Here is an 18,623-nt window from a genome sequence, read left to right as displayed (position 1 = left end):
GTTTATAGTACGTTTACTCACGGTTTTTGCTCTAAATTAAAAAACCCACCCGGAATGACATGAAATTTGGCATGCACGTAGCTTACATGTCAAACAAAACAAGTGATATTGTGCCCATGTCTGCTTTTACTCTGGGGGTGAGTTTCACCCCGTTTCGGGGGTGAAAAAAGAAACCTTTAAAATAAGTCCGGAATTGGATAAAGTGATTAATTCTAAGCAACTTTTGTTCTATACAGTTTTTTCACCAAGTCAATACTTTTCGAGTTATTTGCGAGTGAATATGTTCATTTTTCAACAAAAAAAAAACAAAAATAAATCGAAAAGTATTGACTTAGAACAAAAGTTGCTTAGAATCAATCAGTTTATCTACCTTCGGACTTATTTTAAAGGTTTCTTTTTTCACCCCCGAAAAGGGGTGAAACTCACCCCCAGGTAAAAGCAGACATCGGCACAATATCACTTGTTTTGTTTGACATGTTAGCTACGTGTATGCCAAATTTCATGTCAATCCAAGTGGTTTTTTTTTAATCTAGAGCAAAAAATCGTGAGTGAACGTACTATAAACCGTTATTTTTGCAATAATTTATTAATAACAAAGTCGGAACGTGGTTTAAGCTATCAGACTAGTGGCAATCGATTTAGCGTATAAAAATAGTATGAAAAAAACTACAAACTTGCTGTAGATAGAGGATAGAGCATTTCGAGTTTTTCGGCGAATAAACAATTATTTTGTTATTAACAAAATAAGAACATATTTTGAGTAATCGCGACTAGTCACATTCGATTCAGCGACCAAAAATACACCAGAGAAGACCTTAACACTATCAATTTATTTACAGGGCTTCTAATAATTCCTGAAAAACACCTAATTTTACCATAATTTGTTAATAACAATTAAACGCACCACATTTGGGCTTCCAGACCACTTCCATTGGATTCAGCGACCCAAAAAACCTGTAATACCACCATCAAATCGCGGCGACCTAAAATGCCCACGGGACCCCCTATGTGGCGACTAGACTAATAAGTCCCAACGACTTCTTCACGTTCCCAAAGATCAAGAATTCAATGCGTGGGCAGCGATTCCAGTCGCCAGAAGAAGCCATCGATTCCTTCAAAACAGCGATTTTGCAGGTGTCAACTGAAGACTGGAATAACTGTTTTACCAATTTGTTTGAAGGTATGCAAAAGTGTATCAATATTTGTGGAACATATTTTGGAAAGCAATAAAGTACTTTAAATCTACATATTTTTTGTCTTTATGGCTATTTGCAAACTTAAAAGACAACCCTCTTAGTTAAGACAGAGTCGTCCTCTGTTATTGAAGAAGTTAAGCCTGTAAATCAGAATATACTTATTATATCTGAAAATACGACATCAAATAAGGTTGTATCTCTATACTTCTTTTTGTTGTGTTCGAAATTGTTTTATTAATATTTTTATGATATCTTTGATCACAATGACACAATCACATTTGAATTATAAGTTAAACAAAACTATGTTATATTTCTAACGTGCTATGTACTAAGAGTATAAGTCATAAAAAAGGATTTTGTCTATATTTTGAATTATATAATTAATAAGGTATTATCAAAGTAGAAAGTAAAATAGTTAATTACTAATTTATTAATCATATTTCGTCACCATTTTCATATTTAGTACATTCTTTCACGGTTTTTGCTGTGAATTTTAAAGAACCGTTTGGATTGACATGAAATTTGGCATACGCATAGCTAACATGTCAAAGAAAAAAAATGATATGGCGCCGGTGTGTGCTTTTGCTCTAGGGATGAGTTTCACCCCTAGGGCAAGAAAAAATATATGTCCAAGATAAGTCCCGAAATGGATAAACTGACTAATTTTAAGCAACTTTTGTTCTATAGAGTTTTTTCACCAAATCAATACTTTTCGAGTTATTTGCAAGTGAATATGTTCATTTTTCAACAAAATAACCACTTTTTTAGACGGTTTTTCGCAAATAACTCAAAACGTAGGCATTTTGTCGAAAAAAATATTCTTACCAAAACTATAGCCTATAAAAAAGTGAAAAAAACGGTGTATATATTAGGTCTCTATACCTAGCAAAAGTAGAGTTATAGCTAATGAAAAATAGGTTCATATTCGAAAAATTCCAAATAGAATAATTCAATGTGAAATATCCAAATAATGAAGCATTCTTGGGGAAAACACATTACAACTTTTTTAAAGTGTTTAAAAAAAGCTTTATTTCTGTTTTTATAAAAGAAATTTCAAGCATCAAATGTAACCAAGTTACGATCAAAATAAAGTTGGTCCCTTTTGTTTTGGCAAAAGAAAAATCAGGAAGATCACAAGTTACTTTACTTATGTTGTGTTTATATGATCTGTAAGTTTCATCGATTCAAAGAGCTTATTTTTGAAAAAAAAAATAATTTTAAAGTAAAATTTTAAAAAATTTTAATTTTGAAAAAAATTATAAAATAACTTAAAAATTGTTAGAGATACCAAAATTCTTAAAGAATAAAAAATTCGGCTTTTTCTGAATTATTTGTATTTTTTTGTAAGACAAAAATTGGTTAAGATTCGGTGTTTCTAAATTTGCATACACTCGTGATAAGTGACTCGTTCAAGTCTTTTTAACTACAGCTCTTTCAAAAATAAGGACTTTAAACCGATGAAACCTACAGATCATATGATCAATATATACGCGAGTAAAAATTTGTGAAGTGGTAACAATTAAGTTCATTTGAAATGCTAATTAGGGGGTGATTTTCCTTATTTCTTACCAAAAAAAAAGGACCAACTTTATTTTGAGCGTAACTTGTTTACTTTTGATGCTAAAAATTTTTTTTTAAAAACAAAAATAAGCATTTTTTAAACACTTTAAAAAAGTTAAAATGAGTTTTGCCCAAAAAAGTGCTTCGTTTTTTGGTTATGGCATGTTAAAATATTCGATTTGGAATTTGACGAATATGAACCTATTTTTCATTAGCTATAACTCTGCTTTTACTAGGTATAGTGACCTAATATATACACCATCTTTTTCACTTTTTTACGTGTTATATTTTTGATACGAATTTTTTTTCGACCAAATGCTTACTTTTTGAGTTATTTGCGAAAAACTGTCTGAAAACGTGGTTATTTTGTAAAAAAAATTAACATATTCACTCGCAAATAACTCGAAAAGTATTAACTTGGTGAAAAAACTTTATAGAACCAAAGTTGCTTAGAATTGGTCATTGTATCCATTTCCGTACTTATTTGAAACATATATTTTTTACCCCCAAAAGGGGATGAAACTCACCCCTAGGGCAAAAGCACACATCGGCAGAATATCACTTTTTTTCTTTGACTTGTTAGCTATGTGTATGCCAAAATTCATGTCAATCCAAGCAGTTCTTTAAAATTTAGAGGTTTTGCAATATTTTACCTTTAAAGAACGTACTAATTTAGTTGTAATAGTTATTTCATCAGTGGTGAAAAAGACTTTGAAAAGTCCTAATAAAAAAATTTCATTTTTGACTTATACTCTTAATACATAGCACTCTAGATTTGTGATTCCAATCCTTCATAATTAAAATTAATAGTTGTAACAAGAAAAGACAACAGTTTTTTTTTTTTGTGAAATTTTGGGCTTTATTGACGAAAAATATTTATGCACATTGTTCTTTCTTCACTGTTCTAAATAGATTTTTTTCTTTCATTTTAGGTTGAACAGCAACATAGTCCTAAAATGTCAACCAGAAGCTCCAAACAGTCACCGACTAGTTCCAATCAAAGTGCAATTAGTCCTAGAATAACTATAAAACCAGTGGTGAAACAACAAGAACCACCTGTTAGTCCTTTGAAAATAAAAATAAACACTAAGGCCAACACTAAGGTCACCGCAAAAGATGAAGAAAGTGGTAGAAAAACGTCAATAAAATCAGCCGCGAAATCTAATGAAGATGCTGAGCCACTTCAAAGCCCGAGGATTACCATTAAACCCATTCCCAAACCAGATTCGGAAAAAGAAACGAATCCAAGGTAAATCAATTTTCCATTTGTTAAGAGGATCGGTACGTATTTTCGGCTGCAATGTTATTCAAATGGGGATTCATTTTTTTCAAATCCTGAGAAAACTAATAAGTATTTTTGAAAAACTTAAACGCAGAATGAAAGATTACGTTATTAGCGAGGGCCGAAAGTCCCCGAGAACTTCTATAATGTTTATTTTATTAAGTTACAGGGGTGAAAAACTAAGAGAAAATGTAGCGTGATTTTTAGTTTCAAATATCTCATTTGAAAGAAACTTCTTATATATTCTAAGGGACTTTCGGCCCTCGATAATAATTTAGTCTTTCATTTGGTGTTTAAATTTTTTAAAAATATTCATTAGTTTTTTCAGGATTCGAAAAAAATGGACACCATGTCCGTGGAAATTGAACATTCGCTATCTGTGTCATACAATGCACTCATTCGAATATAATGTTATGACAAAACTCAAGACAGTGACAAGTAGAGATGTGTCCGACCCGCTATTTTGATATAGCAGTTCATTCTGCTACTGCTTTTTAACGCTTTTACGATGATAATAAAAGCAATCAAAGAGTTGTTTATTAAATAGTAATAGTGTATTTGAAAAATAATAATTGATTTAAGGCGTACAATTAATAAAAACTTATTTATTGTTTATATATTATTTATGGAAAATCCAAGTATTTCAAGCCATTAAAGTTCAAATAAAAATATTATTTTATAAGAGTTTGCTCCGATAACCGTAAATAGGTACGAGTTTAGCTATAAAGTAAAGTGCTCATGGTGGCATAAAATGTAGTAAATGCTAATGCTTCAAGTACGTACTACATTTTTGAAGATTTCACTACACTTAAAAAGCATTTGCTTTTCTCCGTAGTATTTGCTACTACTTACCAGCCTACATAGAAGAATGTACTACGCTTTTGAAGTATGTGCTTGTTTAGTAGTATTTTGCTTCAGTTTAAGTGAAGTTGGTGGGTGGATGTCTTCGGTGTAGGTGTTTTTTTGTTACAATATGGCAGCATTTATGAATGTGTGTCATAGAAAAATTTACAAATTAAGAAGAAGATTCTTAATTTTTGGGGTCATTCTTTTATCAAATAAAATGTAATAATTGTGAAGAAGATTAACAAATAACAATTGTTCATTTTTATCCTCGCGTAACTCTTTTGTCGCTTCGGATCTGAGTCACTCATTTTTACTCATGTACAATTCTAATAATTTGGTACGTAAAAATGTGAATTCACAAATCACAAGCACATGGAAAACTAATTCCATCACGATTGATGTAATGCAGACACGACTGGCGCTACGCTTTGTAGTGATCATAGTAATAAATCATTTGATGTGATCATTTGATATGACCACAAACATATCTACAATCGGCAAAAACTTCCAACAATCCAACATATAGTTTACTTCTTTAACCTTCCGATGACCAACCTTTTTTTGTTACACGGATGACAAAGGGGGGGGGGGAAATGACCCAGGTCAAAAATGTCAAAAATGACAATTAACAAAAAAATGAAGTTTTTTTTTATGGCATGGACTTTATGTCATTCAGCCAGTCACAACATAAGTATTAGTGTCATGTGGAGTGTGTATGTTGAGTAAGTGTCTTGTTACTTTGCAAAGTGGACGTCATTAGCGTAAAACTACTTGGAATTACACGTAATAGACGGTGTTTTACTAAACATCAACTTCAGAATATATTTTTTATTCGTAAAATATAGGGAATTTTTTTTTATTTCAAAATAGGAGGATATCTGGAATGATATTAAAGTCAAATAAAAAAATAATGAGTTAAAAATTGAAAATTCTTTTGAATTTATTAAAGAAAAACATACGCTGGGGTCCAAATTTCCCCCGCTTGGTCATCCGAAGGTTAAACGAGAATAAAATTTAATGCGAAAATTATTGGTTTACCGATAGATTTTATAGACCATATTTTCACTATAAATTTAAAATTAACTCGAAAAATACAAAAGTAATTAATTTGATTTATGTAAAAAAGTACTTACTTCAATTGAGCTAACCGTCTATTTCTTCGCTTTCTTCGATTTTAATAACTTTACAACTTTTTTTCTTTTTCGACTATTTGTATAGTATATAAATAATGGTAACCACTGAATACATAATTAGTGAAAAAATAATCCTATCATTTATACAAGTAAAGGTTATCCAAGAACATTCAAAAACTGAACGAAACCGAAATAGCCATCTCTACCTTTCTAATGATAATGTCACTATCAACCTAATGTTTACATCTGCAGTTTCCATACCAGTGAGAATTTTACTACACGTAATTTGCCGTGTAAAGACAGAAAAAGTAGGAATAGCCGTAAAATATTTGCGAATTATGTACCCATAGCCTTAACTTTTTTGTTAAAATACCTGTACTTCTTCAAACGCTGTTAGATAATTACTGATAAGCTTTTAACTGATCTAATTTTTATATGAGTTTAAATACTTCTGTTTTTAGGTTGACCATAAAACCAATTAAAAAGTCAGAAGAAGATGTGGCAAATGAGGAAAAAGAACGAACCAGTCCGAAAATCACCATAAAACCGATCGTGAAACCACAAGAACTAGAATCGGTTCCTTCACAAGAAGAAGAAGAAGTAAAAGAGAGAATCGTCTTAAAAATTAATAAAGGGAATCTTCCTCTGAGTCCAGCTAAGGACCCTAAAAAAAGGGAACATCTTACCGATGAAGATAAATCTGAAAGATTGGCTAAGATAACTGTCAAATTTTCAAAAGAGGGTGGACACCATATCGTGCATCAAGGTGATGATAATCCATTAAAAAGACCTCAAGAGGAGTTGCCTGTTCCTGAGAAAAATAAGAAGCAGAAAGTTGATACAGATTCTGTTGTGTCAACTAGATCCACTAGGAATAAAGAATACCATGAAGGTATGTTTAAAAGAAGTATTTTATTTGTTTAATCCATATTTTGATTAGTCTGAATTTTAATTGAAAAACTTGATATACACAATGAATATTTGTAATCTACGTGAAATAACAATCTACAAATGGTAATTCTACGTTTTTAAAAATTTCAAGAAAACCACAATAAAGTACATCAGCACGAAATAAATAAACATACAGTTCTCAAGTTTGTATGTATCTCAATTGTATTATTATTATTAAACGCACTTAATTTCAAAGTCAGAATAGCCATGTTAGTGTCCAACATCCGTAACGGATAGGCACCATAAGAAGAAGAAGAAGAAGCACTTAATTTACCATTATTGAGAGGTGGGAAAATAAAACATCAGAAATAATTGTTTTTTCAACTTAGTTGGCTGATGACAACAAAATTGAAAGAAATTGTTTGGCGAACAAAACCAATCACGAACATTTATTTTTAACTTGCAATGGATCTCAGAAAGTGAACCAATGATTTTATTTATCGATAAAATTAAGTAATATAGTTGTTCCATTTGATCTTTAACTCATTACGTATCTTTAACATTAACGTCATTATTCCTTTTCAAACAAGTTAAATCAAACCATTAAATGAAATGTACGTCAATGTTTAATATCATTGATACATACTATCAATGTAATAATTAGGAAATGGCTATTATCCTGGTGGACGTTGATTGTGGAGATTGATGGACTCAACATTAAACATCTTGAACATCATACCGACTATTACTATACCTTGCTTTTAAACTAAGAGGAGTAATTTAAATTTACGGCTCCGTAATGCTTGTTTGTAATTGGTCCATCCTCGAACAAGTTTACTCCACTGTTATGAAATTTTGATGCTATTGGTATTTCATAGGTTAATTAAGTTATATAGGCGATTTCTTGTGTTTTCTGCGTTATTCCTTTAATTCTTAGATTTTTAATCTGCTTTTATATAAAAAACTGTTTTTAGAACTCTTTAGCGACGTATTAATATAATATAATATTTATGGATTACCGTCGAAGGCCGACATGATCAACCAAAAAAGGAGATGTATTTGGTGATTTTTCTAGTGACATTATTGGGTGTGAATCTGTCTTAAAAACAGGGTATACTACCTATAAAGATAAATATAGAACGGTAATAAATAAATTTAAAAAAAGTCACAACAAAGTTAATATTGTTAAGATTTAAGGGGCTATCCTAGTGTAAAAGTATGAAATTCATATACTTTTTTTGTGAATTTCTAAAATAAAAAGAACTTTACCAATTGTTTTGAAAATTTGCATGAGCATTTATTATAAAAAGAAGTATACGTAGATCAATTTTCATTAAAAAATATTGAAAATTAAACGATTTATGCGCCATCTACTGGCACCGTGAAAATAAAAACATAGCTCCACTGCTGCAGTAATTGAGACTAATGCCCAGTTGCACCAACAGACTGTAAATCAACTGATTTGCTAACCGTCAATTCGACGATTTAAATCGATGAACAATGGTTATTTTTCAAACGGGTTGCACCATTCAAAAAAACTGTTGGTTTACAAACCGACAATATATAAGTGGCAACATCGTACTTCATTCGATTATTTCATTCGAATCCGAGTGTCGTCTGTCAAAAAAGATTGTCAAAGAAAGTTTTGTTTGTAGTTTGTAAGGTTATGTCTATGTTATGAATTGAACACTACATTGTTTTCTTGCAAATTTGTTTGTATTATACTTATCATACTATTCATACTTACGATGGAAAATAAAGGAAGCCACTTCTCTAGTTTAGAGAAAGATATAATTTTAGATTTAGCAATTAAATATAAATTTATAGTAGAAAATAAACAAACAGATGGTGTGAAAAATAAACAAAAAGCCATTGCATGGGAAAATATTAGCTTGTTATATGGGAAGATATACCTTGTTTTAAATTCATCTTCATTATACTTACTTATTATACTATACAATTCATTGCGATCTCTTACAGATCTTATATTTGGTAGCATATGCATTATATCTTCCAAATCCTCAAGATGAACTTGATGATAAATCCATTTTTATAAATTATAATCTATGATGATACTATGATACTTTATTAGATAATAGAGAGATATCGAGACCCTATTTAACATCGATCCTTTAATAAAAGTTCCTTCTTCTTCTTACTCTCTTTCTTGGCTTGCATACTTGTGCATCTGTCAGTACATTTGATTATATTGCAGCTCGTCTTGCTCTAATCAATGCTGCAACACTGAAATGAAAACCTAAAAATGTTGCCTTGATTTACCATTTTGTTAATGTTTAAATGAATAATCACTGCCTCTAGTTGTTCATGGGTAAGATGTTGCAATATATTTTGAACATTGGAATTCTTTGGTACTCCTAATTTTGTAAGTTCGATTCTCAAATTAAACTGTTTGGACACTTTAGAAGAATATGATCTAGATACTCAATTTTTCCGCATTCACAGTAAGATGATTATAAAAGTTCCCTTATTTTGACATAACGTGTTAAAAATGTGAAGAATGCTCTAACTTCACTTGTTTTTTGAATTTATCGTGTTGTCGCTTCTTTGGATTAATAATTTATATATTATTGTGGGATTGATATTTGATTAAACTTTCATCATTAAAGTTGTATGTTGGGTTTTATTTATTAAAAAGAACTCTACAGTAATATTCTCAGATATAGATTATTGATGTTTTGACTTTTGACCCAAACGAATATAAAAAAGAACATTTTATTGAAGCTAGAGTTATTACAAAAAGTAAAAAGGAATATTATGTAAATAATTTTAAAGTGTTACTACTTACAGTGATCAGACATAGAATATCATTTCATTTATTAAACTCAATATATTTTACATTTTTGTATAGAAATAAATATTTTTTATTATAGATATAAAGAGGTAATTTCAATAAATTTTAATATCGTTAAAATTCTAGATTCAAAATAGAGTTCAATTCAACAGATATATAACAACAGGTTAATAAAATAAAACAAAGGCTCAAGTATTTATATTTGAAAATTTAATCTTTTTATAGATTAGAATCTATAAAGTTTTTAGTCAAAAGTATTAGGTAATACACTGTCATTTTCATGCCATCTTCTTTTGATTCCTATCTGTTTCGAATGTTGGAAATCATATTAGCAATCATAACCTTGCTAGCTGCGATTCGAAACAGTTCCATTGATCTTCTCCCTCTACTGGGTCTTCGCTTAGCTTTGACTGTACCTTGCAATATGTACTGCATCAGGAAGTAACGGTGTTGATTTCTCATATGTGTCCCAGATACTGCAGTTTTATGTGTTTAATGGTAAACACAATCTCCAATTCTTTGTTCATTCCTCCTAGAACATCTTTGTTCGTGATCCATTTCATGCCCTCAGTATTTGTTTATTTAAACACTGCCAAAAAAAATTAATAAAAAACCATCATAAAGGTTAATTCTTCTGTTATATTTTTGTCTATCGGGAAGTTTATCTGACAGATTAGATATTAGAGGTCTTTTCATTTCCAGATAACTAATTATTGGGAAGTTTATATAGCAGTATCCTTAGTATCTATCTTTTCAGCTCCGGATAACTAGTTAACGGGAAGTATTTCTCTGTCAGATATCTGTTAGTATCTAATCTGTCAGATAAACTTCCTGATAACTAGTTATCCAAAGGTGAAAAGAGAGGGTCATAATTGATAGTAATGAACATATTTTAAATGATAAAAGATTAAACACCAATAGCATGTATAATATTTATAAATTTATTATTGAAAACCTGCTAATGAACATAAAGTACTTAAACTCAGTCACCGATATAATATTAATTTATTAACAAACTGCAGTCCAACAAAAATAAAATTAATTTAAGCTAGCTTTAAATGTCAAACAATATTTTTAAACAAACACACACACAATTTAGTTGCATTAGATTAGCTTCTGGTTGAAAATGTACTGCCACAGCTTCTAATATATCAATATCAACAGCACACTCATTTGCCACTATTTCAAGGTTTTCTCTATTATCTATCTATTATCTACTGCAATATTGTGTAAAACTGAACAAGCTGATATTATTCTTTGAAGAAAAGGTAACTTGCATCTCATTACATATGTTAAAATGGGAAATCTCTTCAAAATACCAAATGTTCTTTCAATAACAACTCTTGAAGGGATTTGTGATTGATTGTAAAACACAACTTCTGTCTGAATATTCTGCAATGGTGTCATGTGTCATTGGGTAGTTGTAGTTGAGGACTGCGATATCCACTATTCCCTAATAATATTATATTCTCCAGAAATTCCCCATTTTATATACCCATAATGTAAAAGTATTTAAAAACTAAAATAGTATTTTCAATTGCACTTCCATATTATTGAACGATTAGTATTATGGGATATATGATGTTCTCTAAACATCTTTAAATGACAAAATAATTAAATTTAACGTTTTACGTGGTTTTACTCTTTTCAATTATCTTATTTTAATTTTTATCAACAACTGGAATTTTATAGGTTATTGGAATAAACGTCAAACGTCAGGTAAAAAACAGTCGATTTTTTAAATAACCGCAGAAAATCGGGAGGTTAATTTTGGCACATCAAAAACTGTCGGTTTTAATTGAGTAATGGTCGGTGCAACGCATTTTAAAATAAACGGGCAATCCAAATCAAAAAATCAATCGTTTATTTGTTGGTGCAACTGGCTATTACAGAGATCCTGAAACATAAAATTTTAAAGTTATTATTGAAATATCAGTTATTTTCTATACCATCAAGTAGGGGGTTCTTGATCGGATAAAAAATGTCAATTTGGCGGTTTTTGAAACTGAAAATGTTTTAGCTAATTTAAAAAAAAATTCAACATTTCGTCATTTTTCCAAATTTTAATGTTTTTCAAAAATCCTAGTTGATGGTATAGGAAATAACTTATATTTCAATAATTACTTTGAAATTATATGTTTCAGGATCTCTATTAGTCCCAATCACTGCAGCAGTGGAGCTATGTTTTTATTTTCACGGTGCCAGTAGATGGCGCATAAATCGTTTAACTGTCAATATTTTTTTATGAAAATTGTGTTACTTATACTTCTTTTTATGATAAATGCTCATGCAAATTATCAAAGGATACAGTACTTTTTATTTTAGAAATTACCAAAAAAAGTATACGAATTTCTTACTTTTACACTAGGTTAGCCCCTTAATATTACCTACGGTTGAGAATTACAAAATTTTCGAGTGAATTACATAAAAAAATAATTAATATTTGTAATATATCGCACTTTTGGGTAAACAGTGATACAAGTGTAAATTTTTCACCAATTTTGTTATAAACACTACAGTATTACTAATAATCTTCTTTTCATGAGCATTTTTCAGTGTGTCACAAATGATAGAAAAAAAGGTAAGTCCGTGATAATAGGTATACATTTTAGTGACATAACATATCAGTTAAATCTGACAGTTGTCAAATTTTATTTAAAATTTGGCATAAAAACTAATCAATTATGTTTATTGCATTTATAAAATGGTATTTTCTTTGATTTGTATAGTCTTTTAAATTGTTCAGATTATATTCGTAGATATATTAGGTATATAATTCGCAAATTACTTTATTTTCGATTATAGCGCCATCTATTGACAACTAGAATAAATGTTATAAATGTCACTGACGAAATGTAATCACCGACGTGCATTTTTTTCTGTCACATACAATTTAATGCGTTAGAAAGAAATCGAAAAACTGTGACGCACTGAAAAATCCTCATGAGAAAAAGGATACTCGTCTTTGTCTGGGGACCCAAAAGTCACAATTGCAACTCTTCTCTTATTTAACTTAAATATTATATTTATTTTTTATAAATATAAAACCAAATAAACTTCATTGATTTATAAAATCAAGTAAACAATATGTAAATGCAAATAAACCAATAAACACGACAAACGCGCGAATGTCACTGTCACTGAAAATTATAAACGTCAAAATTCATAGTAAACAAGGTATCAAAAATATGGCGTATTGTTTATCCTTGTTTAACTTATTGCGATGTCTATGGACAAGCGGCTTAATTTTGCGATACTAGTTTCTGTGAGTAAAAAAGAGACCTAGTATAAAAAGTAATTCGTGAATCCTGCATGGGAAAAGATAGATTGAAAGAACTATATAAGCCTCTGCCTAAATAAATATAACATTTAGGGCTGGTTGTTCGAACGCTAATCAACAATGATCACTATCAAATATTTAATTACTGTCACAACTGTCAATGTCAGCTTTGGCTGGGTTGCTGAAAACATAATTGATTATAATTATGAGATTAGTTAATCAATTAACATAACAATTATTAACATAATTGATTAACTAATTTCATAATTGTAATCCACAATTATGTTTTCAGCAACCCAAACAAAGGTGACATTGACAATTGGTGACAGTAATTAAATATTTGATAATGATCATTTTTGATTAGCGTTCGAACAACCGGCCCTAAATCAATAATTTACAAATCAATTAATCAACAATGTAATTTAAAAATAATTAAAAACAGCAGACAAGACAAATGCCGGCCAACTGCTACATACTTGACTTAAAACAATTGTTAAATGCGTACCTTTCTTGTGATTCCGGACTTGTAACATACTGAAGGCTGTTAAGGCGAAATGGCAAAAAGGCTTCCCCTTTTTCGTTGATGATCCTATGGCAAGTGTCTTCAGTGCACAATTAATTCAGCTTTTGTTACATTGATCCAATGTAATTTACTGTTAAAAACACGAAATGCAACATCAAAAAAATTTTGCCCACATACACTCCTCGCCAAAAAAATCGGGACACCTTAAAAATGGGTAATTTTTGAGGACTCGAATCTCCTAAACCTGTTGTCCGATTTTGGTGATTTTTTTAATATGTTATAGCCTTATTCTCTAAGAATATGGATGATATGGATGTGGTAATAGAGTTGCTGAACAGGTAAATGTCATTGTATACCGGGTGTAACAATAATACTGTGTTTTTCCTGAAAGTTCGTAACACTCTGTAGAATATTCTAGCATTTAAAAAATATTGAAATTAAAACTAAATTGTAGCCTTAGCCTTTCTTAACATTCTGCTTTTTGAATCATTCACTTATGTTGGATAATGAAAAGTTAGGCACTTTGACAACCAGCCAGGTTCTTCATCAATACAGAGTGTTTCTAAATAAGTGCGACAAACTTTAAGGGCTACTTCTGTATGAAAAAATGACCGTTTGATTTATAAACATATGTCTGCAAATACTTCGTTTCCGAAATACAGGATGTTGAATTTTTTCTTACACACTGACGATTTAGTTATAGCTCTAAAACCGGTTGAGATATGCAAATGAAATTTGGTGGGTTTTAGGAGGCAGTTATTAAGCATTTTTTGACATACAATTATATATTTTATATTCACCAATGGCGTGCATACGGGTCATATTACCCGGTCATATTACCTGTATGCACGCCAATGGTGAATATAAAATTTTTATTAGTATGTCAAAAAATGTGAAATAACTACCTGTTAAAACTTTCCTCCAAATTTCATTTGCATATCTCAACCGGTTTTAGAGCAATAAATAAATCGTCAGTTTGTAAGAAAAAATTCAACATCTCGTATCTCGGAGTCGAAGCATTTGCGGACATATGTTTATAAAGCAAACTGTCATTATTTTTTCATGCGGAATTAACCCTTAAAGTTTGTTGCACTTATTTAGAAACACCCTGTATTGATGAAGAACATGGCTAGTTGTCAAAGTACCTAACTTTTTCATTATCCAACATAAGTGAATGAGTCAAAAATCAGAATGTTAAGAAAGGCTAAGGCTATAGTTTAGCTTTAATTTCAATACATATTTTTTAAATGTTAGAATATTCCACAGGGTGTTACGAACTTTCAGGAAAACACACAGTATTATTGTTACACCCGTTATACAATTACATTTACCTGTTCAGCAACACTATTACTACATCGATATTCTCAGAGAATAAGGCTATAACATATTAAAAAAAAAAAGAATGTGTGTGTACTTTGTACGCACGTAAGAAGTTATACTTCTATTAGGTATATGATTTAAACGAAATTAATATACTTTTTATGTATATTTTGTTTAAATATTAAACTAATTTATACTTACTACTTCTCAAACATTTTTATTAGAACAGTGCCAAAAATTAAAATAATAAAAGAATAAAACACACACAAACACATTAAACAAGCCACAAATGATGTCTGAACATTAATTGTCGAAATTTTTTTTAACTAAATACGTATTTTCTGAAAATACAATTATATAATAAATATACTTACAATCATAAAATGTATTAAAAAAAAACAAAAAAGAAAGTTTCTATTTGGACTCGAACCAGCGCTGATAAGAGCGGTTGGTATTGGAATTCATTCGCCTTCTCCGCTTAGCCACGGACACTATGTGTCATTATTTACGAAGATCGACTAACTAAACGGATTAAACTTGTGATATTTTGAAAATTGATCAAATTATTTTAATTTTGAATTGAAATGATTTAGAATTGAAAAAATACAACAAAACATAGAGTAAAAAAACAATATATTAGGTGAATATTGATAGAAATTTTGATGGTAATCAAATTATATAAATAAAAGTATTACATAGGTACTATGTATTTTGGCAGATCAAATAGGTAGGTTTATACCCATGATACATTAACAATTATTACGTACCTGTTGCTTTTAAAAACTATTTAAGTCACTACAATATTATAAACTTTTTTGTTTCTAACCTCACAACAATAAAACTAATATATTATACATTTGTTTACCTTTACCTCCAAACCACAGCTGCCATATCGGATAATTTTTGACATGTCATTTGAACATCCAATCAGAACAAAGTTATAATGCGCATGCGCCGGGCTGATAGGTTTTAACATATAAAAAAATCACCCTCTATCGCCGGTAAAGAAGTATAACTTAAAAAATCACTAAAATCGGACAACCGGTTTAGGAGATTCGAGAAATAAAAAATGACCCATTTTTAAGGTGTCCCATTTTTTTGGCCAGGAGTGTATTTAATAATTGTTGTATATGTGTCTGTTGTAGGAGGTGAAATCAAATCAAATTCAGCGACCGAGTCGAAGGTTTCACACCGAGATCAAAGTCTCGAATGTCCAATAGAAGCTAAACGATCTCGAAAAGAAAATATAAATGATAAGTTAAAACAAAAAGAAAATGATAATGCAGAAATTCAGATCATAGAATCCAAAGTAGATTCTCCTATAACAATTAGTGAGGATTCGAGGTCCCAGGATAGCGGTAGTGTAATTTTATTGGATGATGGCAAAGATGATTCAATATCTTCGATAGATGCAGGGAAAAACGTTAGTTTAAGAGGGAGTCTGTCAGTGGCGAAATCGAATACACCTTCACCTGTGCTTAGAAAAAGAGGAAGACCAAAGAGGGTAAGCATATTTTAAATTTTGTTTAAATAAAATTTATATTCAATCATTATTCGCCATCCTTTTATATTATTATGTATTTCTGTTTATTCTATGATTAGCCTATGGCATAGATATTCGTTGCATTGCTTATGTCTTTTCGTATCACTTCTTGGATGGATTCACCACGTCGCGTTATTCTTCCTAATTCCTTTTTTTCGTTGTGATATTTCAATGTCAATTTCACCAAATTGGTATTTAAATCTCTTCGAAGTCGACGTTGCTTACGGGTCACAATGTTTGCATGTTGACTACACTTAGTCTTTCTGTAGACAGGGTGTTTGGTAAAGAATGGGCCATAGCCTAACCTTAGATTCCTGAGTTTAAAATAGGTCGATTTAAGGGGGGGGGGTATGGTTTGAAATATTTAATTTTTTTTATTATTTCAAATAAAAGTGCATACTTCCAAGAATACTCTCTGAAAATTTCAAAATAATCGGAGTAAAATTACCAGAGATACAGGGTGTTGAATATCCCTACCTTCGACTCACGTTGCCGCGGCTTCGCGCCAGCTCGCTTGAGCGTAGTGAGAAATGTTAAACAACTGTTCGCCTTCTCTTTTGTAGATTACTCCTCGATTTAAAAAACATATTCCAATGTGCATCACTTTACGATTTGGCAGACAAATAAGAAGATGAAGATGCAGTTGTCAAAACTTTAAACGCATTTTTCTCAAAACTGCTTTTTCAAATGCGGTGGACATTGTAACTGAAAAACTACTGGGCCGATCTACCTGATATTTTGCACATATTTTCTTTGGACATTTCATGAGGTAACAACGTCGAGATATTTTTCTTTTTTTGCTTATTTTTTGTTCAACAATAATAAGTCTGTTGATTTTCACAAAATTTTTACCAACAATTTCATTTTTTTGATTTCTGAGTGATACCAAAAATTCAAAAATCATTAAAAATAAAAAAACTCGACGTTGTGACCTCGTGAAACTCATAAGCTTATTAAATCTTTTTGATTTTTTTGTTTCATATGATCGAGTGATGAGTTCTGATGTCCACCGCAAAATCCATTCTTTTGTGAGCTGCCTGTCAAAATTTGTCACCAATGGCTTATTTTCCAATATTTTGGATTGGATTTTTTTCTAAGCATTTGAATTGTACTTAATATGCTTATATAATTTAAAAATAAAATATTTGTACCATAGCTTCGAAAAAAATTCACAAAAATGTACTTGATATGTTGATTTCAAACCATACCCCCTCCTTAAGCAACTTACCTTAGTAGAAAAGTTGATAATAACCGAAATACAGGGTGTCAAAGTTAAACTTTTATTTTATTTATTTTTGAATATTTCCTGACAGGCATGGGACAACAAGATGAAATTTGGTAAGTGGTGCTGGTACTGTACACCCTACTAAATTATGTTAAACAAACGTTTCTGGCTGCTACCAGAGGCGTACGACGGGGGAACGTGAATGGTTGACCCTTCCCAAATTCTACGCCACTGGCGGAATTGCTATTTTAGTGCAATTTTTTGATTCTCCAATACTTTCTATGTAAATAACATACTCTTCATTCGTAACGATAAAGCCATTAATTTTCGAGATATTTGAAGCTAAAAACGAAGGAGCATAATACATTAATCAAAATAAGTGTGCCTTTTTATTTTTAACTTCAAATATCTCGAAAACTAATGACTTTATCGTTACGAATGAAGAGTATTTTATTTGCATAGAAAGTATTGGAGAATCTAAAAATTATGCCAAAATAGCAGTTTCATCAGTGGCGTAGAATCAACCATTTACTTTCCCCTGTCGTACGCCTCTGGTAGTAGCCAGAAACAATTATTTAACATAATTTAGTAGGGTGTACAGTACCTACACTTTCTGCCAAGTATCACACGGATATGTCAAATTATTTTAAAGTATTCTTTTTTTTTTAAATAATTTATTCTTTATTTAAAACTTTAAGAACTATGTGGGCCCGGTACTATAAAACTATTTGACATTATCCGGTACTTGACAGAAAGTGTAGGTACTGTACACTCTACTAAATTACGTTAAATAATCGTTTGTGGTTAATACCAGAGGCGTACGACAGGGGAAAGTGAATGGTTGGCCCTTCCGAAATTCTACGCCATTAATGAAAATAATGTACTCTTCATTAAGTCATTAGTTTTTGAGATATTTGAAGTGAAAAATGAAAAGGCACACTTATTTTGATTATAGTTTTTTTTTTTCATTTTTGATTAATATATAAAACTCCGTCGTTTTTAGCTTCAAATA

At 30.5% G+C, this 18,623-nt stretch overlaps 1 protein-coding gene across 2 annotated transcripts in view; it reads left to right on the top strand.

The window, feature by feature from the left end:
- The window catches only part of LOC114328870 (titin), a 189,648-nt gene that overhangs the window by 67,351 nt on the left and 103,674 nt on the right, over positions 1–18,623 (top strand). For both annotated transcript variants that reach the window (XM_028277838.2, XM_028277839.2), the window contains 3 exons: positions 3,689–4,005; positions 6,479–6,909; positions 15,989–16,347. In XM_028277838.2, coding sequence (XP_028133639.2) covers positions 3,689–4,005; positions 6,479–6,909; positions 15,989–16,347 — 1,107 coding nt within the window. The remainder of the gene's footprint in view (positions 1–3,688; positions 4,006–6,478; positions 6,910–15,988; positions 16,348–18,623) is intronic.

Source organism: Diabrotica virgifera, chromosome 1, assembly GCF_917563875.1.
Source record: "Diabrotica virgifera virgifera chromosome 1, PGI_DIABVI_V3a".
Taxonomy (NCBI): domain Eukaryota; kingdom Metazoa; phylum Arthropoda; class Insecta; order Coleoptera; family Chrysomelidae; genus Diabrotica; species Diabrotica virgifera.
Note: the sequence above shows the minus strand (reverse complement) of the source record. Positions and strands in the feature narration are given on the sequence as shown.